At 39.0% G+C, this 25,637-nt stretch overlaps 1 protein-coding gene across 1 annotated transcript in view; it reads right to left on the bottom strand.

Moving 5' to 3' along the window:
- Positions 1 to 894: 894 nt before the first annotated feature.
- The window catches only part of LOC131073517 (uncharacterized), a gene marked incomplete at its 3' end in the record, with an annotated part of 61,897 nt that continues 37,154 nt past the window's right edge, over positions 895 to 25,637 (bottom strand). The window contains 1 exon segment of the mRNA XM_059216067.1: positions 895 to 1,257. Coding sequence (XP_059072050.1) covers positions 895 to 1,257 — 363 coding nt within the window.

Genomic DNA, 25,637 nt, shown 5'->3' with positions numbered 1-25,637 from the left:
TCTGGTCAAACAGTGGACATCTGAGCACCAACTTACCACTTGCAACAACCCTGAAGGGTGTTCTCACCCAAGGTGCATGTGAATTTGACGCCTATTACTTGGTCTACCATGAAAATACCTAAAGGCCTGAACATATATGCATATGACAAACATGCAAAGACAACAGACATGAAACAACAAAAGATGGAAACTTCTCATTATTCCACAATGAACAGGTACATGCAATGGCCTCCTTGCAAGGGGACAACTAAAATCCTCTCTTCTTGCCTCTCAAATCACAAAAATCTCAAAGCCTCTCTCTAGGATATTCCCTCAAAGCCTCTCTTTACAGATCCACTCTACAAATGAACATGAAGTAGCATATAAATATGCAATCTCCCCTATTTTACAATAATATCTTATAATGCTACGATTTTAGGACTTGAATTAATTACATAATAATTAAATCCTAATGGCCTAATTTTCAAAAAAAAGGTAAATCTTTTTGCTTTACATGTACTTCCAAAAATTCTTCCATATCAGTAATGCTTTCATATTGGGTCTACTCAACAACAAAACTTGTAGGGGAAAGAGTTCAGAAAGCAATTACAGAGCCTCATCTGAATGTTAAAAAATAAGGGCACATTCACCACCTTTTTGCTTTGTACATATCTACAAGTCATCTAACACCCTATCCTATCCTTTCAAATGTGGGCATATTCAACTACAGAGATTGCTTTCCTTGCATCCCCTCTGCCTCTTGATACATCTTTTCCTCTGTAGCTTTGAGTCTACAACTCAATTTGATGCTTGTGAAAAATAAATATTCAGTTATGCACATAAAGACTAATAAAAAGGACATGCATTTCCAAGATGAAAAGGAATTATTAGTAAAATGGAATCCAGCTAACATACCATTTTAACTACATCAAACCGAAAAATCTCCCTCCTGGGATCTGTAGGTAAACCTCCTCGTGACATTGTTATAAAGGCAGAAAAGTCATGTTGCCCAATGAAATATTTGGCAGCCTGTCTCATGACATCAATATTGAGCTTGTGGGCAAAGTGGTATGCATAAAGATTTTGAAATGGATCCATAATAGCATCATTGTATATCTTGTAATGATAAGTTTTCTTTAAAGCTGAATATCGTGCATGAAAATCAGTTTTCACTGCAGCTACCTCTCTCACCCTAATATCAGGAGGAAGAACGCCATTAAGGCCTGCATGCAAACTTTCCAACTGATCAAAAAAGAAAGGAGTCGTGAAGTGCGCAACCTGAGATTTAAAATCAATGTCAGAAAATCATGAAGTAATTTTGCAAGATTGGGTATTAAGTTAGCTCCTGGTTATAAAGAGTATAAACACCAGACAAAACAAATGCACTGCAAAGAGACTATGTTGTACATTTAGAAAACATGTCATCTCTTATAGAATGCATACATATGGACTAATCATGTACAAGACAATACTTATTTATTGACAAGGTGAGTTAAAAAAACTGTTTCAAGTGTACAGTAAATCCACTACTAACATGATAAAGTACAAGAATCAAATGTCAAATTTAGGGATCCCATTAATATTATTTGAATACTTATAAGATGATTCAATCTGTTGTCTAAATTTTTGAATTTTCGAAAAAAAAAAACCTCTACAAATTTTTACTCAAAATTCGTAGTTTTCTTCTCTAAGGCACGTTTTACGAGGTTTAAAACTCATATTTGTTAATGTCAAACCATTAGAGGGTGTGTTTGTCATAGTTGTTCAAGTTTTGGTTGGTTTTTACTTTCATTTTCCTAGCTTTTTGTGCAATTTCGGGTTTTGAGTTCCTCTCTACAAGTAGGGACTTTTTGCAAGCTGTCATTGCAAGTAGAAACTTTTTGCTGACATTGCAAGTAGAAACTTTTTGCTATCATTGCAAGTAGGAACTTTTGGATGTCATTCCAAGTAAATGAACTTTACTTGTTGAAAGATGCCAACCAAATTTTCCCACAACCTGATATATTTTCTAAGTCTGTTTTCTTTGGCCAGCGATTGAAGTTTTAAGTTGTGAAGAGATGTTTTGCAGTTTTTTAAAGTTTAACATGGTTTTGGCATGAGATTTTTGCTATGATGCAAGAAAACCAATGCAAGCAAATATAGTAATTGACTGAAATAAATAACCAACATCTAGATTTTATTATCAGCAACCAACAAATCAATAAAAATCACTATAAATAACATCCAAAGCCAAAATTGGCCTACCAAAGGTCCAAAGCTTGCCCAGGACGCCTCCTTTATTTGACTATATTTAGAAGAATGCTAGTGGTAATGCTCAATAACTGAGGTAGAAGCTCCACACGTCTTATTTGACTCTAAAATGAATTACCAAAATCAAATAGAGCAGAAATAAGAAGACCCAGATAGAAATTCCAAATGTTGCCAGGCAAATCCTCTAAAATTGGTCAATTTTCCTCATATAAATGCTGGTGCAGGTCACACACATTATGAAATCTCTGGATTAACCACAAATCTGCCTTTATTTATCACTGACAATGAAATTTGAGCACAAACTTCAATGCCAAACCCTCACATTTATTTTATTTGCTCACCCAGGCATGGGAAATGGTAGGGCCCAGCTAGGGATGGTATGGTCAGCCACCAAAAGCTATAAGTCACTGTTTTCTACCAAATATCAGACCTTGTCCAGACTGCTGCAACTGAAGAAACAATGAATTTGACTCTTTTTGGCAAGATATAAGCAATTTTAGCAAATCGGTAGGTCGAACTTGATAGGGATTTCGTCCTATCTTGAAGAATTCTGAGGTTTTCATCCCAAATTCTCCTTCCAGCACACCTGCAAATCGTTGCAGACCTGAAACAACTCTTTTCTTAAAACAATCAATAACAATAATGCCAAATTGCTTTCCCAAAATGTTTTTAATCATCCCAAGCCCTAATCGTACCACTTGGAGGCATCTTTAATGATTCCCAAGGAATCTTCCCTTCTTCCAAAAGCCACGCCCAACCTTGGATATGCACTTTATGAAATCTTAAAACATTTTAAAATGTTATATGCCTCTTGAAGGTCATGCAAGGTGGGCCCAAGTGCTCACTTAAGAAAAGACTTAATATAAAGTGCTTTTATAAAGTTACTTTATGAGTTTATTTTTTCTAATTTAAGAAAAAGTTAACTTTATCATTATATTATAAAGTACATGTATTTATCCATTAAAGTCAAATAAATGACTAAGTATAAGCCCCCAAAGATGGAAAATATCACCTCCTAACCAATTAATTTGCTTGTGGAGGTGGCTAACAGGCAAAGCTAGAATACTTGAGATATCACTAGAAAAATGGGGACATTACACTTGTAATCGGGTTCAAGAAACCCGATTACAAGTCAGCTCATTGTTATAAAGTTTGTTTTACTTGCAATCGGGTGTATGTTTTATAAAAGCAAAATGAAACGCATATTCCACTTGCAATCGGGGTTCCAAGACCCGATTGCAAGCCACCATTGTGTGAGCATTTTGATGTGCTTACTTGCAATCGGGTTTCAAAATCCCGATTGCAAAATTGTGTCTACCTTGCAAACCTTTCACACTTGCAATTGGGTTTCAAAACCCCGATTGCAAGTTGGTGCCTTTTGTGCAAACATGTTTTTCAAGTTTGTTGCCTTAATATTTCCCTTGCACTTGCAATCAGAGTTCCAAGAGAGTTCCAAGACCCGATTTGAAGCCAATATTGCATGAGTGTTTTGATTTATTTCACTTGTAATCGGGTCTTGAAACCTCGATTGCAAGTTTGTGTGTACTTTGATATCTATTTCACTTGCAATCACGGTTTTGAGACCCGATTGCAAGTTTGTTTCTCCCACTGCTCTCTTTATTGCAAGTATGCTCACTTTGCAATCAGGTCTTGGAGACCCTATTGCAAGCTCATTCTTACCACAAGTTTGCAATCTCTATGCTTACTTGCAATCAGGGTTCCAAGACCCGATTGCAAGCTACTACCAATCATGCAAAAAGGCTTACTTGCATTCGGATCTCCAAGACCCGATTGCAAGTGTAAGTTTCAGCGTTTTTTCCCTAACTTGCATTCTTCCATTTCCGCATTCCAAGTTCGCTCCAATCCACTTGCACTCGCATTCCACCTCCCAAGATCCCAAAGTCGCCTTGTCTCCACATACTCTCATTCCCACATTTTCCCTTTGCAAGATCAATACTTGCAATTGGATATCTAAGACCCGACTACAAAGAGACACACTTTGATTACAGCCAGTGTTGCCATATGTTGATGACAATAGTGATGTAAATTGAAAAGAGTACAATGTCATATGCACAAAGAATCCTGAAAAATCAGTATTAACCCAAGCAAGAAGATGAAGAAGGAGTTCGTTGGCAAAGGACATAAGAACAATCAATGATGCAAGTTGATGTTCCTGGACAAATACCTTCACCGATCTCAAATACTTCAAGTGTTAGCATCTTGTAGCAGCATGAAGACCTCTTAGACATCATGATGTAAATAGAGTCATGTCTCGGGCACTTAGATTAGTTTCAATTATGCATTTGTAATTTCCCTTTGACAAATTACATATAATGTCAAAACTTGTAATTACAAGCATAGTTTTAAAACTCGGCGACTCACCTCGGACTCGCCTAGGACTCGCGAGGCGAGTCCCTGCGATAGACTTGCGAGTCTTTCGCAAAGACTCGCGCGAGTCTTTTGCTCGAACTCGCGAGTCTTTCGCAGGGACTCGCGGGCCCAGAAAAAGACGCCCGTGAAGGGTTAAAAAAGCTTTTTTTTTTCATTTTTCACTTGATTTTAGTTTTGTTTGGTTTTAGCAGGTTTGTAGGGTTTGAAGGAGTAGAGGGAAGAAGAAAAAAACAGCAAGAGAGATCTAGGTAAGGATTTTTTCTCTTTCTTTTTTTTTTTCATTTGAATCATTTCATTGTTTTGAAACTGAAAAAAATCTTGAAAAACAAGGGGATATGCTGCCAAATTTTTTTCTATTTTCTTTCCTAAGTTATTTCCTCTTTTTTTTTTCTTGTTTTTGAATGCTATTTTTCCCAAATGATTCATTGTCATTTTTTTTGTTGATTTTCCATAGAACCCTGCTGATTTTTTTTTTTTCTGGTTAAATCAGCAATGGCAAGTTCAACTCCAAGGGCAACCCCAAGGTCAGGAAGACAAAGAGATAAAGCTTGGAAATATGGGATTGCAGGAAGCAAAAAGGGGGAGGTCACTTGCACCAAATGCACAAAATGGATGACTGGTGGAATCAATAGATTAAAATACCACCTTGCACAAATACCTGGATATGGTGTGGAGGCATGCCCCAAATCAACTCCTGAAATTATTAGAGAGATGAAGGCCATTCTTGCTGAGAATGATATGCATAAGGAAGAAAGGCAAAAAACAAGAGAAGCCATGGCAGCTGCAATGAATCCCACATTGTCCACTTCGGGTCCCATTGGTCACAGTCGGGCTCGTCAGTCACTTTCATCTTTTGATGACAATGAGGGTGAGGCTAGTGGCACTCCTGTTAGATCAGACCCTAATTTTTTTGTACCACGCAATGTTCCAGGTGCACAACCTTCACTTGAAGGTACAGGATGGAATAGAGAGAAGCATGAACAAGCACGGATAGCAGCTTCAAACTTTTGGTTTTACAATAATCTATCTTTCAATGCAGCAAACAATGTGTATTGGGAAAGTTTTGTTAATGCATGTACAGTGGCGGGTAAAGGGTTTAAGGCCCCAACAGGTCATGACTTCAGTGGGCCATTGCTAGAGAAAGTTGTGCAAAATACACAAGGTGTGGTTGATGATCAGAAAAGGTATTGGAAAAGAAAAGGATGCAGCATTTTATCTGATGGATGGATAGATGGACGGAATAGGACTCTTCTCAACTTCTTGGTGGCTTCAAATGGTGCAATGGTATTCGTAAGTTTGTTGATGCCTCAAATGAAATAAAAAATGCAGAGACTTTGTGTAATCTGTTGGATGGTGTGGTTCGGGAAGTTGGAGTTGAGAATGTTGTCCAAATTATCACGGACAATGCAGCTGCATATGTATCTGCAGGTAGAATGCTTATGGAGAGGCATCCTTCGATTACATGGAGTCCTTGTGCTGCACATTGCTTGGACTTGGTGCTAGAGGACATTGGGAAGATTGAATGGGTGAAGAAGGTGGTTGAAGATGCAAAAAGTGTCACCAAATTCATCTACAACAATACTTGGGTGCTTGCTTTGATGAGAAAACACACAAATGGCAAGGACCTTGTGCGACCTGGAGTGACACGATTTGCTAGCCACTTCATCACTTTGCAGAGCATTCTTAGTGCCATTCCTCATCTTAAGCAGATGTTTGTGTCAGATGCTTGGTTGGGGTCTTGTTGACGTGTATTTTGTACACTATCAAACACAGAATAAAATACCTAAAGGTACCTTATCCTCTCTTGAATAAAGCCTCTGATTGCTGAAGATATCGCGAAAAAGGATCAATCAGGATGACTCCAAGGTTCTTGTATGTAGGGTCTCTACGTGTGGATAAGCTCTTTGTGGTATGATGTGATTTGCTGGAATCACAAGGGGACTTACATTTGATGCCTGAACTTCTGATTTGCTTTGAATATTGCTGGAACACAGGATTTTCACTAGCTTTGACTTGAAAAAAGGAAAAAAGATGAGGGCGAGGAAAGGATCTAATCCTAACACTAAGAATGTAGGAGCAATGATTGATCTTTGATGAAATTCTAACTAGGTCTTGTTTTGACATCGCAGGACCATCTCCACAAGGCTAGTGCGATCTTCGAAGGAAAGCTTTATGATGTTCAAATTATCACTGCAGGCATAGACACCATCAGGTTGATGCATATCAATGAAGAGGTGACAATTGAAGTTAAGCTTAAGCTGAATGATTCCAGTTGACTACGCAAGGCAAGTCTGCAATCAACAAACTGCTAGTAGTATGGATATACGAATTTCACCATCAATCAAGCACATTTCTTCCACTCATCTAATAACACGAAATCAAATACGAGAAGTATAGAGACCATGCAAATTGTCGAATCGACCCATAAATTCCACCATTTCTTCAATGAAGTTACAAGTCTTTTACAACAACATCTTGGCAACAATCTTTGCCTTCTCTCTCTACTCTACTCTAATTGCTATTCTATCAACTATATTCTAACTCTTCCAACTATCTTCTAACTCTCTAACTATTTACTATCTATTCTATTCTCTCTAATTGCCTTTACAAAATGAAGAGTCGGGGTTTATATAGTGCCCTCAATACAATTCGATGGCTGAGATCAATTCGAGATCAATGGCCAAGATTTTACAATGAAAACCCTAATTAGGGTTTGTTACAACCATTACATAACATTTAATGCTCGACCAATGAAATAATTGTATTGCTTGGACACATGTCCTCTCTGGAAAAATCGACCAATGGATAGCCGGGGTAGGTACATCGGAGTTTGTGCCACCTTCCATGAGTTAGGTACATTGAATCTAGACATGTTGAGGTGGACCACACTGACTGGAGAAGTGATGACTAGGATGCCACCTCGTCTGACACTTGTAACTTGGTAGATATTCAACTTGATGTTGTTGAGAAGCTAGCTTTAATTAATTCATCTGGAACTATCTGCTTCTTCAACGAACCCTTGTTCTAACTTCTTGTGTCCTTGATTGGCAGGATGATTGATGTACCTCGCCTTGGAATACTGGATTGGAGAAGGTCGCCCTTGATGACGTTAGTCCAAAGAAGGCCGTCCTTGTCGATGCTAGGCTGGATCGAAGAAGGTTGTCCTTGTTGATGCTAGGCTGGATTGAAGAAGGTTGTCCTTGTCCTTGCTTGATCGTCCTTGATCTGGCTTGATTTTCCTTGAGGAGAGTCTTCTGACTTGTAGATCTTTCGAGCTTGGGAGTCGCCATCTTGATACCTACACAACATTTCAAAATTAGTAATATATCTTGAAATCTAAAAATTAAACTTTAAAAGGAAGATTCAAGATTTTAATTAGGAAACTTCATGATAAATCTTGAGTTATCATTTCCTCATTAACCATGCAATACTTAGATTTTTCAAAAAAATGTCTAAAAAATCAAACCTTGAATAAGGGTGTCAAGATGATTTTGCCATACCTCCTCTTGAGAATTAACTCTAAAAAATGATGCAAAAATAGGAGAATTCGCTAGGCAAAATGTAGATCAAGACCCCTTTAGCAGAATGCGCCCCCTTTAGCTTGGAAAAGAACTCCATCTTCCACTAGCTTCTTCAAGATCTGGAAATTCGCCTTCAAATGTCTTCAAAAATCTGAAAATTATCCTCCAATCTAGCAAGAAATACGCCTCTCCAATAGCCTTCAAGATGAATTTCGCCTTCCTTAGCCTCCACACTTGGTAGAAATTTGCTCCACACAAGCTAGATTTCGCACCTCCTTCCTTGCTTCTCCAAATCGCACTTGAAAGGATGATTGAATGATTTGAATTGTGAAACAACACCTCCAATATATAGAGCGCTCACCTTCTACATCTCTCCATAGGCCGACTTGGAAAACAGGCCAAAAATAATTGAAATTTAATAAAAGGAGAGGCCGACCTTTATAAAATATTAAAATAATATCCCAAGCGCTCTCTTTTTAAATTTAATTTAATAATAATTAATTTAAAATGCCTTTACAATTAAAAATTTCGATTTTTTAAAGGCTTAAATTAATTATTAAATACCAACGCACATTTATTAAATGCAAATTTAATTAAAATATTTCAAGGATTTGGCAAATTTGGCATTTAATACAATTTGAAGGATATTGGCGCCTAAGCATGATGAAAATATCGCTTTGTTAAGAATCTCGCCTTGGTCCTTGAGTGAAGGACAAGAGCGCCTTAGCCATTTTTATCAAGTCTTGTGGTCTTTGCAACTTCATTCCTCCGTGAAACCTTTTAAACATCATTTTGACCTTGCGTCTTGACTTGGATTCGTCCGAATTTGGAGAGGAAGGTTAGCTAATGTGTTTTTCGCCCTGGTCCCTGGGAGAGGGACAGGAGCGATTTTGCATTTATAAGCTCGCTTGTGTTTTGCTAGCTTCGAAAATTATCTTCAACGGATCGATTGCGTCTTCCTTCACCCACCTCAAACGCGAAACTTGCCTTCCTTTTGCCAAAAACTTGTCTTGAGGGAAAATCGCTCTGGTCCCTTGGAGAGGGACAGGAGCGCCCTGGCCTTTATGAGCTCATTTATGCCTTGTTAACTTTCAAAACTATCTTCAATGAGTTGATTACGTCCTCCATGCCTTTGATGTCTCAATTTGTCCAAACAAGGTCAGGAATGACTCCACTAAGCTTTTTCGCTCTGGACCCTTGGTGAGGGACATGAGCGATTCGCCTTGGACCCTTGGAGAGGGACAGGAGCGCTTTTCGGTCTGGATCCTCAGTGAAGGACAGGAGCGAAATTTGACTTTTTGAACTCTCTATCAGGACAATTTTAATGGAATATAACATTTAAGTATAAGAAAGAAGAAACATTTCTTTCTTATACTTTAAGTTATATTCCATATATACTTTCAGGATGTTTGAGAGTGGTTTCAGACCTCCAGGAGTTATATTGCAAAATCTAGTTTTTTGAGGTTTTTCAGTTTCCAGACTTAGTCAAATTTCAGGATCAGGACATTCCAGACTTAGCCAAATTTCAGGATCAGGACATCACTCAAGCCGGACTTGCTATCCTATTGATCTCCCCGACAGCACTCAAAATGCAAAGGCTAACTAACAAAACCCTAAAGACCTAGAAAACAAACCCTAAAAAGCAAAAAGCAAGGGTCCCCATTTGCAATGGGAAGATGTGTGAAAACGTCACAACAGGTCTGCATACTCCAAAAGACCCGAAGCAGAGAAGATTGTGAGCATTTTTTTGATGAAGGGTTCAATAAAAGTGGAGAGGAGTTGACTACGGTAAGTAACAAACACAAAAATAAAGTTTATACAATCTTGTCTATTTGCTGATTTTATTTTTTAGGGGTTGATTTTGTACTAATTTAAAATTTGTTTTCATTTTTTTTTGGTGACAGAACCTTTGGTAAGGGTTCTTCGTATGGTGGATGGAGAGGGCATGCCAATGGGTTTCATTTATGAGGCCATGGATAGGGCCAAAGAGGCCATTTCACATTACTATCGTGGAAATACAAGAAAATGTGAAATCCTTTGGCGCATCATTGATCGTAGGTGGACAAACCAACTGCACCAACCGATACATGCCTTCGCCTACTTTTTGAACCCGAAATTCTACTTCTCTGATTCATTTAGGGCTGATGAGGAGGTCATGGCAGGTGTTGTTACATGCATTGATAAGATGACACCTGATCCTGAATTGAGAGACAAGGTTCTTGATGAGTTGGAGGTGAGATTTGACATTTGCAATTGCTCTATCTTTATTTATGAATTCGGAAATGTTCATTATTGAATTTGAGTTTGACACTTTGACTATCTAGTATCTATTTCTGAATTTGGAAATGTTCATTGTTCAAGATCTACAAAAGTGCAAAGGGGAGACTCTTCTCATCACAACTAGCAATTGATAGGAGAGGAAAACAACAACCAGGTAAAAAATTTAGTAACTTAGTTCAATAGTGCAAGAAAAAACCTACAAACTTGATTGTTACATTTTTTTCTCAATTCTAATATTTCTAAATGTTTTTTGTAGATTTATGGTGGGAGAATTATGGTGCCGGCACGCCTAATCTTCAAAAGATAGCTATCCGTGTTTTGTCTCAGCCATGCAGTGCTTCTGGGTGTGAACGAAATTGGAGTGTCTTTGAGAGCATTCACACAAAGAAGAGAATAGATTGTCACAAAAGCGGCTCAATGATCTAGTATTTGTTCGGTACAACCTTCGCCTTCGAGTTAGACAAGTGGAGGGTGTTTCACATGAGGCCATTGACTTGGATGAAATTGATCCATATGGTGATTGGACCATGAATGAACAAAATGATGGTGATGATGTCCTCCTTACCGAAGAAGAAATTGCAGAAATAGAGAGGAGCAGCGCAAGATGCAAAAGGAGCAAGATTGGATGAAATGGAGGATGAAGATGAGGACGAAGATGAGGATGATGATGAGGACTTTGACTTTCAAGAAGAATCATCTCACCATTTAGATACCACAACACCCACTGCTACTACTTCTAGCTCAAGGCCTGAAAAATTGAGCTATATTAGGAAAAATACAAAGAGGAAGATGTAGTCTTCTCTTTGGTTTGTTCATTCACATTGTTGTTTTTCACATTTGGAGTTGGACTTGGACATATCATTATATGTAATTTTGTGAACATTTATATACTTATGCTGCCATTATACATTTTAGAGTTGAAACTTGAAACTTGAATATGCTGCAAAACTTGAATATGCTGCCATGAATGATGAAATTTCAAATATTGCGTGTTTGTAGATCATATGACATGTGTAATGTTTCAATTATGGCACTTATGTTCTCTAAATGCATTAATTTCTTTATGTTTTTTTTGTAAAACTACGGTTTTTTTTTTTGCCGAGTCTTTCGCGAGTCTTTCACGAGTCCGAGTCTGAGTCCAAAATTTTGGTTTGCCGAGTCCGAGGCGAGTCCGAGATTTTCAACTATGATTACAAGTAATCACATTACTTGCATTCTTGTAACTTGTAATTACAAGTAGACAAATTACAAGTTGAAATGCAATAGGACTGTAATTTGAATAAGTCATAGTTAGTTATAGTTAGTTGTGGAAAAAGTCTCAGTTAGTTAGACTTCTCCAACTTTTTGCTCTCAGCTCCTCTCCTATATATACAGGAGGGTGCTCTTTGTAATTTTTATCTTTTTCAGCAAGCAAGAAAACTTTGCAGAAATTTACAGTCATAAAGACTTTGTGCTTCATACTTATCAATTGTTCTCTCAAGTAATATCAAGAAGGTTTTGAGTTTCAAACTTTGTGTTGAAGTCATACCCCTATATCCATTGTGTTCTTGTGTCATAGTGGTACACTATTCCTGCATTTACTTAAGATTGTAACGAGGTTGTTGAAAGGAGCTTTAACCTGATTTCTTGCAGATTTTGTGCTGCAAATAGTGAGGGTTGAATTAGTGTAGTTAAGTGTTAAAAGCAGAGGAGAGTTGCAAGAATTTGTACTTGTGGTTGTTCCCATTTGAAGTATTGCATCATATTTGCAGACTTTGCGCTGTTATATGTTGTATATTATTCTTGTTTTAATCATTTTGGAAAGGTTTATAGGATAGTGGGAATTAAAGACTTTGCGCTTTGTTTTTATTTTCTCGTACTAGGTAAGTGACAGAAGACTTTGAGCTTTCACGGAAACTTCTCTTCCTTTTTAAGTATTCTTGTTATTATTTCTTTAACCTGTTGTATTTGTTTTCTTAACCGCTATTTCTTTTCTAGGAAATGAAAAGAATATCATCTTTTCTAAAAAAAAAGAAAAGGATGTTGTCCCAACCAAGTTAGATTAGTGTTTAGTGCAGTGGAAAGACTGGCTAATGGTCTTATGGAGTCTAAAATGAAGACCCAAAGAAGAATCAAGAATCTAATAGTAGTCAGAACCATAAGGAAAATAACCCCTTTTGTCCTTGTGATCAAAATAATGGAGATCAAGTCTTCGAACATGTGGTGTTGCGGTTAAAACACGTCGTTGGTGATGCGGCCACCAAGGTTCAAATCTTGTTGGGCCTTTGTGCTTGCAAGGCCTTGTGCCTTCGCTGGGTCGTTGTGCTCGCGGATTTGAACAAGTGAAGTGTGGGGATGAGGTCCCCTGTTTGTGGCCTCACTGGTTCATAGCTCCAAGTCAAAAGCATTTACCCCTTAATAATAAAAAAAAAAATAATGGAGATCAAAGCGGAAGAGGAAGATTTGGACAAGAATCTAGAGGACAAGGCTTTCATGTAACCTATTTCCAATGTGGAGGACACAAAGCATGTGAATGTCCCCAACATCAAGGGAGGACAAATAGAACACTTGAAGGTAATGCACGATGTTGTCATTTTATAACACCTTTGGTCCATCAGTGAGAACCGATCAGAGATATGTTCCATGGACCAGCGCTGCCCCAATTGATCAAGGACAAAACCAATGGAATCATGAAAATGTTACGTGTTGTCTTGTCAGGAGGCGAGTTCCAAGCCTTTTCCTCATGACATCGGAACCCCCAGGTTCCAAGCCTATTCCTTCATGACCCCAAATTCCCGAAACCCCTAGGTTTCAAGCCTCTTTTCATGACCTCGAAATCCTGAAAACCCCAGGTTCCAAGCCTTTTCCTTCATGACTCTAAAATCTAGAAACCTCTAGGTTCCAAGCATTTTCCTCAAGACCTCGGAATCTCAAAACCCCTAGGTTCCAAGCCTTTCCTTCATGACCCCAGAATCCCGGAACCCCCAAGTTCCAAGCCTTTTCCCTCATGACCCCGAAATCCTGGAACCCCCAGGTTCCAAGCCTATTCCTCATGACCTCGGAATCTCAGAACCCCCAGGTTCCAAGCCTTTTCCCTCATGACCCCGAAATCCTGGAACCCCCAGGTTCCAAACCTATTCCTCATGACCGCGAAATCCTGTAACCCCCAAGTTCCAAGTCTTTTCCTCATGACCTTGGAATCTTGGAACCCCCAGGTTCCAAGCCTTTTCCTCATGACCTCGGAATCTAAGAACCCCCAGGTTCCAAGCCTTTTCCTCATGACCCCGAAATCCCAGAACCCCCAAGTTCCAAGACTCCTCTCCCCTTGTGGTAGGACCCAACGTCCAACTTCCGACGACTTGCGACACTTTCAGATGACGTGATCAACACTCAAAGCTCTTAATGCTCCACTAAATCTTGTGACTTGTCTACTTTCATTCATGGAGTTGCACGAGCGCATTTAATGTTTTTTGCAGGATTGCCATCAAGTGGATTCTAGCGCCATGCTTATTTATGGTTACTTAATGACCTTCGTGTCAGGATTGCATGCTCTGACTTTGGAATGTCAAACAATCCACCTTCTAGAAGTACTTTTTTTCTTGGGATTGCCTTGTCAAGGTATGGCCAGGTTGCTTGCATACACACCATGTTAGGTCTATGCACCTCCCTACCTTCTCTGACTAACATTCCTTTGTGCACGTTAGGGTCAAAGCTTCCTCTCCCTGACCATTGGTCTCTCCCCTACGACCAATTTGCTATATATAGGTTGTTAAGCTTCATTGTAACGGGTTCTCTCCCTACTGGCTTAAGCTACTCTTTGCTCTTTCACTTCTCTTAAAGATTTGAATATTTTCTTGCATTTCTGCAACTATAAGTTTGGCCATTGGCCTAAGAATGAATTGAAATTATCATTCTTGCCTTCCTTCAACTTATGCATGTTGAGTATGTTTTTCTTACCTTCACTATATGTGTATATTTTGTGGCTTTCTCTCACGTATATGTTGTGTTAACTTGTTTCTGGGTGTGACTTGTGGGAAGCCTTCTCCCTTGTTAACATTTAGTAAATTCTAACCTCCATACATGCATTTGGGGTCGTTCATGCAACTGAAGTTTGTGCATCTCCTGGGTAATTCGATTGATTCTTTGTGTCATTTCTAGGTGGGGAGAGAAACATCTCTTATCTTGATGCATAACCTTTCATTTTAGCATTTCCTTCTTCCCTTTTTCCTCTGCAAGCTATTAGGTTAGGTTTAGAAGTAGAATGTGGTGTGTTGGGTTGGTTCAACACCTGAACTCAAATTGAGAAGTCGGCCTTCTCCGAAGATTCAATCCCATTGCGCAAGCTCCCACACTTTGGGGTTGTTTCCATGTTTCACAAGGTTGCTGAGTTGATAGCTCAACAAGTGTGCAAAATTTTGTAACAATAGTTTTTGGCATGCCCGGTGGGACTCATCCTTCATCAAGTTGAAGATTTGGTGTGTTCTTCAGTGTATTCAGCCTTGGGGAGGCATCTTTCAAGCACATGGTGACTCTACTATTAGTTTGGCGAATCTGTTGGTATGTTATTTGTCTTTGGTTGAGTAGATCCATGTGCTCTTTTAAGCATTTCATTAAACAAGTTCTACCTCTTGCAAATGCTTTATAATTAATACATATCATGGGATACCTTCTTTTCCCATCCATTCCATGAGCGTGTTGTTTATTTTCCTTATCATCAGCAATATAAAACCAGGAATGGTCCTAGTTTCATCCCAAACAACCTTGATGCAACAAGGTGTTTGCACATCCAATATGCTTGCCACCCTCCCACCCCTAGTCAACCTTCTTGGCAACCTAACCATGCTTATCAATGACCCCAAGAGGTCTACTTTAATTCCTTCCAGCATGCCGGTCAAAATGTGAAAAGCCTAGAAGGTGTCAGCATTAGGGATATAATATTGAACTTCCAAGAACATTTACAAGCTATTGAGAGGGAGCAGGAGCATAGCCTACAGCAAGGTCAACTCGCTTATCAGGCTCAGCTTCAGCAACAATAAATGGAAACCCAAAGACAACAACATGAGGACTTCCTTGCAAGGCAGCTTGCTTTCACTAGGAAGGAGGAACTTAAGCAACTAGTAGCTATAGAGATGCGGCTCATACAGGAGAAGGGTTTTGCCTCTAAGGTTCCCAAATTTGAAATATCAAGCTTCAAGCAATGGAGAACTTCTAAGCCTTCAAATAAACCTCCTAGGTTTCAAATCCCAAGTTTCAAAGGAGCTCAGGCTATTGTTTTACAAGAGCGTTCCCCTCTACAACCTCCCTTGCAACATCCCCTACCAAATCAGTCTTCTTTTCCTAACGCTATATCACTCTTTGAAGGTGGTCCTACTCTCTGGAAAGCTGATTGGCTTGATCATGGAGGAGGAGGGGAGGTGTTGTCTGCTAGTTGTGAGCTTCCTTGTACTCAACTAGATCGAGGTTTAGACCTGCTGCAAAGGAGATTCAAAGATAATCTACAACAGCAAGGCATTAAGCAAGGATGTGAGGACAACATGGAGGAGCCAGTTAGATCAGGTCATGATGTTGATCATTCAGAACATAAGTCATCCTATGATGAGAATGGTGAAGAAGAAAATATCTTTGATGTCTTACCTAATTTTGCTCCATTTCCAGAGGATAGGGTTGAGATTGATGCTCCTTTATGTTCAAAGGATGTGGTTATGGCTACACATGTTGGGGAGGCCACAAAAAATGATGTTATTGCTACAATTAGTATGGGGAATGGATTATGCCATGAGCCTGAGGTTATTGTAGTTGGTTGCCATGAGGAAGAAACAAAAACAGAGAGGCAATCTGAAGATTTTAGATCTTCGTATGAAGTGCCTCATAAATTTGAGGTTGATGCTTATGAGCTAAGTATCAGCACATGTGATTACGATATATGTTGGTTCTCCCCTATCCCAGAATGTGATGATGTTGAATATGAATTCTTCATTCAAGATGAAGATCTTGTGTTTAGCATTAGGGACAATGTGCCTGAGCTTGAATGATTCACTTTTGACTAGCATATCATGGATGGTGATGTTGAGCAGCAACTTACATGTCAAAAAAGTAATTCTCTTGTTGCTCAAATAGCTAGTATACCCGAGCTTCAAAATTTTCTATTTGATGTGCATGAGGGGGAACCCCCTTGTGCAAGTCAAGAAAGAAGTATGGTATACTATTCATCACCATGTGAGTTTGAGGCCTTTTCTTTTGGTTTCAATTCATGCCTAGAGGAGGTCGGCTATTGTGGGGACAATGATGCCCCCCTTTATGAAGAGGGTGCCTTCTCTTTTGCAAGGGGTGGTTCTTTTAAGGCTAACCTACTCCTAAAATACTCCCCCCTTGATATCATGTGTATGCTTGATGCATCCCCAAATGTCTCAGATGCCTACATTCTATGGCTTCCTTATGGTGGCAAGGTGAATGGTGAAGTGTTCTTTCACCATATAAGCAATATGTACGATCAAATGCATTCATACAAGAGACTTCAACTATTGCAGCTAGGTGGTGAATGCAATTATGGTATGAAGGAGATCAGCTCCTTCAAAAGATTCATCTTTGATAGAGGCAAATGCATCAATTGCCTCTTATTGTAAATCAATGTAAATATTATATTAGAGGTTGTTTTGCTTTCAAGAGTGTTTTTGCACCTGCTGCATTCTCCTTAAGAGAATGTATGCTCTAGTTTTCGGCTTCCCTCCAAGTGTTGACATGCACATGTTTTGGGTCCTTCCAGTGACTGGATGCCCAATGGATGCTTAAGGCTTTTGAATTTCATGCTTAGCAAGCAAGCATCACGCAAAGGTCACCAAAATGTTGTCATTATATAACACCTTTGACCATGACAACCGATCAAAGATATGTTCCATGGACCAACGCTGCCCCAATTGATCAAGGACAAAACCAATGGAATCATGAAATGTTAAGTGTTGTCTTGTCAAGAGCCGAGTTCCAAGTCTTTTCCTCATGAACTCGAAATCCTGAAACCCCCCAGTTCCAAGCCTTTTCCCTAATGACCCGGAATCCTTGAACCCCCAGGTTCCAAGCCTTTTCCTCACGACCCCGAAATCCCGGAACCCCCGGTTCCAAGCCTTTCCTTCATGACCCCGGAATCCTGGAACCCCCATGTTCCAAGCCTTTTCCCTCATGACCCTAGAATCTCAAAACCCCCAAGTTCCAAGCCTTTCCTTCATGACCTCGGAATCCCAGAACCCCAAGGTTGCAAGCCTTTTCCTCATGACCCCAGAATCCCGAAACCCCCAGGTTCCAAGCCTTTTCCTCATGACCCTAAAATCTCAAGACCCCCAGGTTTCAAGCCTTTTCCTCATGACCCCAAAACCCCCAAATTCCAAGCCTTTTCCTCATGACCCCAGAATACCGAAACCCTCAAGTTCCAAGCCTTTTTCTCATGACCCCGAACTCCCGGAACCCCCAAGTTCCAAGCCTTTTCCTCATGACCCCAGAATCCCAGAACCCCTAGGTTCCAAGACTCCTCTCCCCTTGCGGCAGGACTTGACATTCGACTTCGGATGACTTCCGACACTTCTAGATGATGTGATCAACACTAAAGCTCTTAATGCTCCACCAAATTCTGCGACTTGTCTACTTTCATTCATGAAGCTACAGGGGCACATTTAATGTTTTTTGCAAGATTGCCATAAAGTGGAGTCCAGGGCCATGTTTATTTATGGTTACTTGATGGCCTTAATGTTAGGACTGCATGCTTTGACTTTGGAATGTCAGACAATCCACCTTCTAGAAGTACTTTTTGTCTTGAGATTGCCTTCTCAGGGTATGGACAGGTTGCTTGCATACACACCATGTCGGGTCTGTGCACCTCCTTGCTTTCCCTGACTGACATTCCTTTGTGCACGCCAAGGTCAAGGCTTCCTCTCCTTGACCATTGGTCTCTCCTCTACAACCAGTTTTCTATATATAGGTTGTTAAGCCTCATTGTAAAGGGTTCTCTCCCTACTGGCTTGAGCTACTCTTCGCTCTTTCACTTTTTTTGAAGATTTGTATATTTTCTTGCATTTCTACAACTGTAAGTTTGGCCATTGGCCTGAGAATGAATTGAAATTATCATTCTTGCCTTCCTTCAACTTATGCATGTTGTGTATGTTTTTCTTACCTTCATTGTAAGTGTGTTTTGTGGCTTTCTCTCACGTATATGTTGTGTTAACTTGTTTCTGGGTATGACTTGTGGGAAGCCTTCTCCCCTTTTGACAATCAACAAATTCTAACCTCCATACATGCGTTTGGGGTAATTCATGCAACTAAAGTTGGTGCATCTCCTGGGTATTTCGATTGATTCTTTGTGTTGTTTTTGGGTGTCCATATCTTATCTTGGTGCATCACCTCCTTTCATTTTAGCATTTCCTTCTTCCCTTTTTCCTCTGCAAGCTATTAGGATAGGTTTAGAAGTAGAATGTGGAGTGTTGAGTTGGTTCTGCACCTGCACTCGGATTGAGAATGAAGTCGACCTTCTCCAGAGATTCAATCCCATTGGGCAAGGTCCCACACTTTGGGGTTGTTTCCATGTTTCACAAGGTCGCTGAGCTTATAGCTCGGCAAGGGTGCAAACTTTTGTGACAACACACAAGTTGCACATGTAGATGAGGATGTTGAGTCTCCACATTCTAAAGATCCTAAAAGAGAAGTTCTTGTTACCAAAGGAGTGCAAAGTCCCTAAAAGACATTGTTTCGCACCAAGAAGAGAAAGAACCAACTTAGAGGAAGAATTTGTTTCGCACATGTAAGTGTGAAGGTTAAGTTCGCAATGTAATTATTGATGGAGGTAGTACCGATAACCTTGTTTCAGAAGAGATGGTTAGTAAGTTGCAATTAGAGAGGAGGCATCCAAATAAATACCAAATTGCTTGGTTGAAGAAGGACCATAAAGCTTTGGTCAATGAACAATGTTTGGTAAAGTTTAAGATTGGAAATCATCATGATGGGGTATTGTGTCATATTATGCCTATGGATGTTTGTCATATGTTATTAGGGAGACCATGGCAATTTGATTGGTGTGTAGTACATGATGGACATGCCAACACCTATCCCTTGACAAAGGATGGAGTTCGTTATAAATTGAAGCCTCTAAAAGAGGTGGAGGAAAAGGTATGCAGTAATGCCAGCATATGTTTAGTTGATGGAAGAAAATTTATGGAAGTTATGAAGCACGAACATGTGGTATGCTTTAATTTCTAAAGTTGATAGAGAAGATGATAAAGGGATACCTGTAGAGGTTTCAAATTTGTTGAATGAGTTTCAGGATATTTTGTTTGATAATGTGCCTGACAATTTGCCTCCAATGAGAAAGTTTAGTCACCACATGGACTTGATTCCTGGAGCTAGTTTTCCGAACAAGACAGCTCATAGAATGACTCCAACAGAGAATGAAGAGTTGAACAAACAAAGACAAGAACTATCGCGAAAAGGATTAATCTGAGAGTTTGAGTCCATGCGGTAGCTAAAATACTAGTGCCAAAGAAGGATGGAGAATAGAGGATGTGTACAAACTCCCAAGTCATCAACAAGATTACCATCAAGTATAGGTTTCCCTTGCTAAGGATGGATGACATTATAGTTGTTTGAGTGGAGTTGAGTACTTCATAAAGATAGATTTGAAGAGCAAATATCACCACATCTAGATTAAGAGGAGATGAATGGAAGACAGCCTTCAAAACCAAGGAGGGCTTGTACGAGTGGTTCGTCATGCCTTTTGGGCTAACCAATGCAGCGAACATATTCATGCGGCTCATGAACGAGCTATTAAAAGATTTTTTGGGCAAATTTGTTGTTGTTTACTTGGATGATATTTTGATTTTCAGTAAGACAATGGAGGGGCATTCAATGCATATTAGTAAAGTCTTTGAGAAGTTAAGAGAAAAGTTGTTGATTAACCTAAAGAAGTGTGGTTTTGTGAAGGACTAAGTGTACGTGGGATTTGTTGTCCCGGTAGATGGTCTTAGAATGGACCTAGAGAAGGTGAGGGTTATCATTAAATGGCCTACCCCAAGGAGTGCTACTAAGGTGAAATCATGTCATGGTTTGGCTAGTTTTTACGTAAATTTTATCAGGAATTTCAATAGTATTTGTGCACCCCTAACTGAAACAACGAGAGGGGGGTAGAGAGGAGTTTAAATAGAGTACAAGAGCAGCGAAGGGTTTTGACACGCTCAAGAAGAAAGTCACAAAGCAACCTATTTTGCAACTTCCAGACCTTAATAAGGTGTTTCAAGTAGATTGCGATGCTAGTGGTAATACCATAGGAGCAGTATTGAGTCAAGAAGGTAAACCCGCTGCTTATTTTAGTAAAAAAGTTGAATGATGTGATGCCAAGAGAAAATATTTTGTTTATGATCGGGATTATTATGCTATAGTTTAGACATTGAAAAAATGGAGACATTATCTTATGCCAAAAGAGTTTCTTTCATTCACTGATCATCAAGCTTTACAAAACTTGAATAGTCAAAGAAAATTGAATCAAAGGCGTTTAAAATGGGTTGAGTTTTTGCAATGGTAAACTTTTGCTTTAAAGCACAAGAGTGGAAGGTCTAACAGAGTTGCAGATGCCTTGAATAGAAGGTAGACTTTGTTGATAGAAATGTGGATTGAAGTCGTTGGGTTTAATTAAATCAACATTTTATATCCTAAGGATCCTAATTTTGGAGACACTTGGAGAGCTTGCATGGAGCCTATTACTTTAGATAGGACATGGTGGTTGGATTTTATAATCCAAGATGGTATGTTATTCAAGGGAAGCTAGTTGTGCATTGGCAAGACACATTAGTCAAGATAAGACCATTGCTCTAGTTAGTGAGCATTGTTACTGGCAACAGTTGCAGCAAGATGTGAAGAAGCTTGTGCAAAGTTGCAAAGTATGTCAAATGGAAAAAGGAACAAGTCAATATACAGGGCTATATCAACCATTACCTCTACTAGAGAGACCATGGGAGAATAATAGTATGGATTTTACCAAGGACTCAAAGAAGACATGATTCCATTTTTGTGGTAGTGGATAAATTTTCAAAGATGGGACATTTTATTCCTTGTAAAAAGAATATTGATGCTATTCATGTTGCAGAGTTATTTTTCAGAGAGGTGGTAAGATAATATGGTCTACCAAAGAACATATTTTCAAATCGAGATACCAAGTTTGTTGGGTATTTTTTGAGGACATTGTGGAAGAAATTGAAGACAGATTTAAAGTTCAATTTTGCGCCCCATCCATAGACCAATCGGCAAACAAAAGTGGTGAATAGGAATTTGGGTAACCTATTGAGATGCTCAATAGGAGATAAACCCAAGGGATGAAATTTGATTTAACCACTAGCGGAATTGCTTACAACAAATCTATCAATAGGACCAATAGTAAATCACCATTCTAGATTGTATATGGAACTAGTCCCATAAATGCTTCAGAGTTAAGGAAGATGGGCAAAGGAGAAAAGAGAAGTGTTGAAGTTGAAGACTTTGCAAAGCACCTAAAGAATTTGCATGAAGAGGTGAGAAAACATATTAATAGGATGAATAATCAATATAAGGCTAAGGCAAATCAGAAGAGGAGATTTAAAGAATTTGGGCCATGCAGAATCTTAAAGAAGCATGATTCAAGAAATGCTTATGAGGTAGAGTTGCCAAGTAGACTTAGCATTTCACTTGTGTTTAATATTTCAAATTTGAAAGAGTATCATGAAGGAGGCATAGTGAAATATTCCTTCACCTACTTCAGAAAAGGAGATAAAAAACATCTTGGATAGCCATGTGGGTAAAAACACAAGAAACATGCAATATGAAGAGTATCTGGTTAAATGGAAAGGAAGACTTGTTGAAGATTCATCATGGCTAAGGCAAAGGTTGACCATTTTGGTTTTCCTCTGAAAACCTGAGATGCGACAAGGCCACTTATAAAATTACCCCGAGTGTCTGATGCAAGAGCATCCAAGGTGTAAGAGCAATCTTACATCACCCAAAAATATTATTTAATTTTTCAATAAATGCAAATACTAGCAAAATTCCTATTTTTAGTAAGTTTGCATTTTTGCATAAATGAACCTAAAAACTTACCCCATGGAGCAAGACTAGAATACAAAGTGAATGGTGAAAGAGTCATCTCAAATGCTATGGCGTTTGAGAGATATTAAGTTTTTTTATTTGGGGAAATTTCTCCAATACAACTTCAAATGCAATTTTGAGGGCCTTAGAAGCCTCTGATGGGCTTGAAAGTTGAACGAGTTTGATATCAACCCAACTTGTTCTAGGTCTCCTTCATGATCTTTCCAACGATGGACAATGATTGAAGATCTGACAACCGGATTAAAAGTTATGGCTCCCAAAAGTTCAATGACCAGAAATCAAAATTTTCAATATAATATCTTCTTGAGTGGGAAATTGGATGATTAAAATTCTAGTGCCCAAACCAAGGATTCTAGAACATTTTAAGGTGGTTACGCATGCCAAGTAAAGAAGGTGAATGAGAGTTATAAAACACAATTCCAGTAGTGCAAATTGGGCTTTGCCTTGTAGATTATGGTAATAAGAAAGCCCATATGGCTATAGCATGTTATTTTCTCAATGTTGTAGTTTCATTTCAGTGGAATAATAGAAATCAAGTGTTTCTTTCTTGCATTTTCTAGTTATCTCTCTATTGTTGTTGTGTGTTTGGGTTGTAAGGGGAGTACACTTCATCATTTAGTCACGTGGGCACCTAGCTGCCAACTCTTAGGCTTAATTTTGGCCCCTCAAGCCTTAATTGGACAATTTTCTTCCAAAAGCCATAACTTTTCACTTGGGTATTGAATTTTGGTGAACGAGATATTGTCGAAAAGTTGGTTCCCAGCACTTTATAGTGGTGCAAATCTCATTATCAGATTTTGTTGTTGTTGAATTTTATTGCTGTTGGAAGTGTGATCAACTTTTTGGACCTCTAAGCTCATCACTTTTTGCCTATTTCTCCTATTTTTGTGATTTTTGCAATTCTTGTGGCGTTGGAAAGGTATTGAGGAGCTCTATCATTGTGCCCATGCACTTTTTCCAAATCCAGTCCCAAGTACATTTTATTAATTTTTTGCAAATATCGCATTGTGATTGATTACTTAGACATCCTAACTCCTAGAGGTTCTATCTTTTGGGAGTTTATATATGTTGTTGAGGGTTTCTATCTTTGTAATTTGCGAGAATTGTCTTGAGCAGATTGTTGAAGCAGAAGATAGTAATGAGGAGCATGAGTAGATTGAATCGACTACATCCACTTCAAGCACCATACCAAGCGACATTCCTTCAGCCAAAGCTATTTCTCCAGATGTTGAACCCACAATAGAATATATTTTTTCCAGCTATTGGAGCCACTGTAGAGGATACTTCTCTAGTTGCAAGAGACATTCCCACCATGAAGACTATTTTTGCAGTTAGTGATATTCATCTAGCATCAGTTCCAACTAACTTGTCAATTGAGGCCTCTGAACAAATGGCTAAAAGCCTAAAGCTACTAGGGGCTCCTATTGAAGTCAAGGAGCATCCTCCACAAGAAATAGAGCAACCTACAGTGTTCTAGCCCAATATCAATAGTATCCAGCCTTGTAGCGCCCAACAGACTGCACATATCATTGAGCCTCAATTGATCCATCTATTATCTACAGATACACCTACTTAGGATGGGGATTCCAATAGTTCTAAGGAGATCACTATCCAAAATTCTAAGTCGGGTCCACAAGACTACATGGGTATCATCAAAGATATGTTCAAGATTTGGAGCCAATAGTTGTGGTTATGAGTGAAGTGGCAAAAATCGCCAAACAACTAGACACTTCTTACTCCCCTCTAATTCTACACGAGGTCCATCATATTAAAAAAAATTATGAAGGATGCCAAGAAGAGTTTACAAGAATCTTCCTATCTAAAGGCTTGCCTGCTACTCAAACTCTCAACATGAAGAAGGCTTGGCAACCAAAAAGTATAGTACCTGGATTTGGTAGGAATGACGGTTGGCTTATTTCAACCCTCTACTCCATTGAGTCCCACTTTCAAGAAGTCTTCTACTTGCTTCAACACCATTCGGCCCCCCACAGGTAGCTCATGGAGCATTGGGATGAATCGACCAACATCTTTCGGAAGTTATGTGAAGCAATAGATGAGCAAACTCAAAGATTTCGGGAATAGTTTGCTAAACAGTCACACCTCACCAAAATTGAAAAGGCCAAAGTCATGGAGAAAGCAAAGAAAATGTGGGTGAAGGATCAACAGTTGCTAGGCAAGGACAACCAACTCACTAGAAAAGATAAACAACTTGTGGAGTTACAAACTGAATATGAGAAGATCAAGTGCCAATTGTTTGAAGTAGTCTAGCTTGTGAAGACCACTCATGAACAATAGTTGTTGGTAGCCATCACCTAAAGCTTCACACAGAAGAAGTGTATCATTTGCACCAGAGTATCTCCCGACAACCTATTCCGTCTACATCATTTCATACTTCAGGGACATATTCTAAACCAATCCCTAGGTAATATGTAATGTGTTTTGTTATGTCTTCCAATTTTGTTTTCTAGTAGTCTAAAAGTTGACTTCTTTAGGGGGGGAGAGGGAGACGGGGGATGGGGTTGATGTATTTAGCAAAAATAATTCTATTTGTTTTGGTAGTCAGCATAATTAGTTCTTGGTTGTAAGAGGTTGGTAGTTGTTGATAGTTGGTAGTTCTCAGTTCTCAGCAACCATTGGCCACTTCATATACTTCTATTGTAAACGAGAAAGGGAGACCACGTGTATGGAATTTCCCTAAACTAATTCTGTATACACTCATGAATGATATACGTTGAGAAACCTTTGTGTAATTTCTGATATGAATTCGTTATAGTTTTTGCATTCATTATACTATTTACCCAGTTGTACTCAATCAATTAGATTGTAATGTCCCCAATTTAGGAACTAAAAGATATACGATTTAATGGCAAGCATGAATGTAATCCAGAAAGCAGCAATTAAGGATAGTAAACAGCAATATCAATGGTGAATAATGCCGATGGAGGAAGAACAATAATCAGGAGTTAAGTAACCGTGTGCAAATTAATGCCTAACATCACAATGTCTCAGCAAAGGGACATTACATTATGAGCAACCATTGAAAGATGATATAAATATTATAAAACTCATGAGCGGCATATAGTATGAGTAATGGTTAGATACTAAGTAATCTATGTCAAATATGGTTGA

This window comes from Cryptomeria japonica, unplaced genomic scaffold, assembly GCF_030272615.1.
Source record: "Cryptomeria japonica unplaced genomic scaffold, Sugi_1.0 HiC_scaffold_595, whole genome shotgun sequence".
Lineage (NCBI taxonomy): Eukaryota > Viridiplantae > Streptophyta > Pinopsida > Cupressales > Cupressaceae > Cryptomeria > Cryptomeria japonica.
Note: the sequence above shows the minus strand (reverse complement) of the source record. Positions and strands in the feature narration are given on the sequence as shown.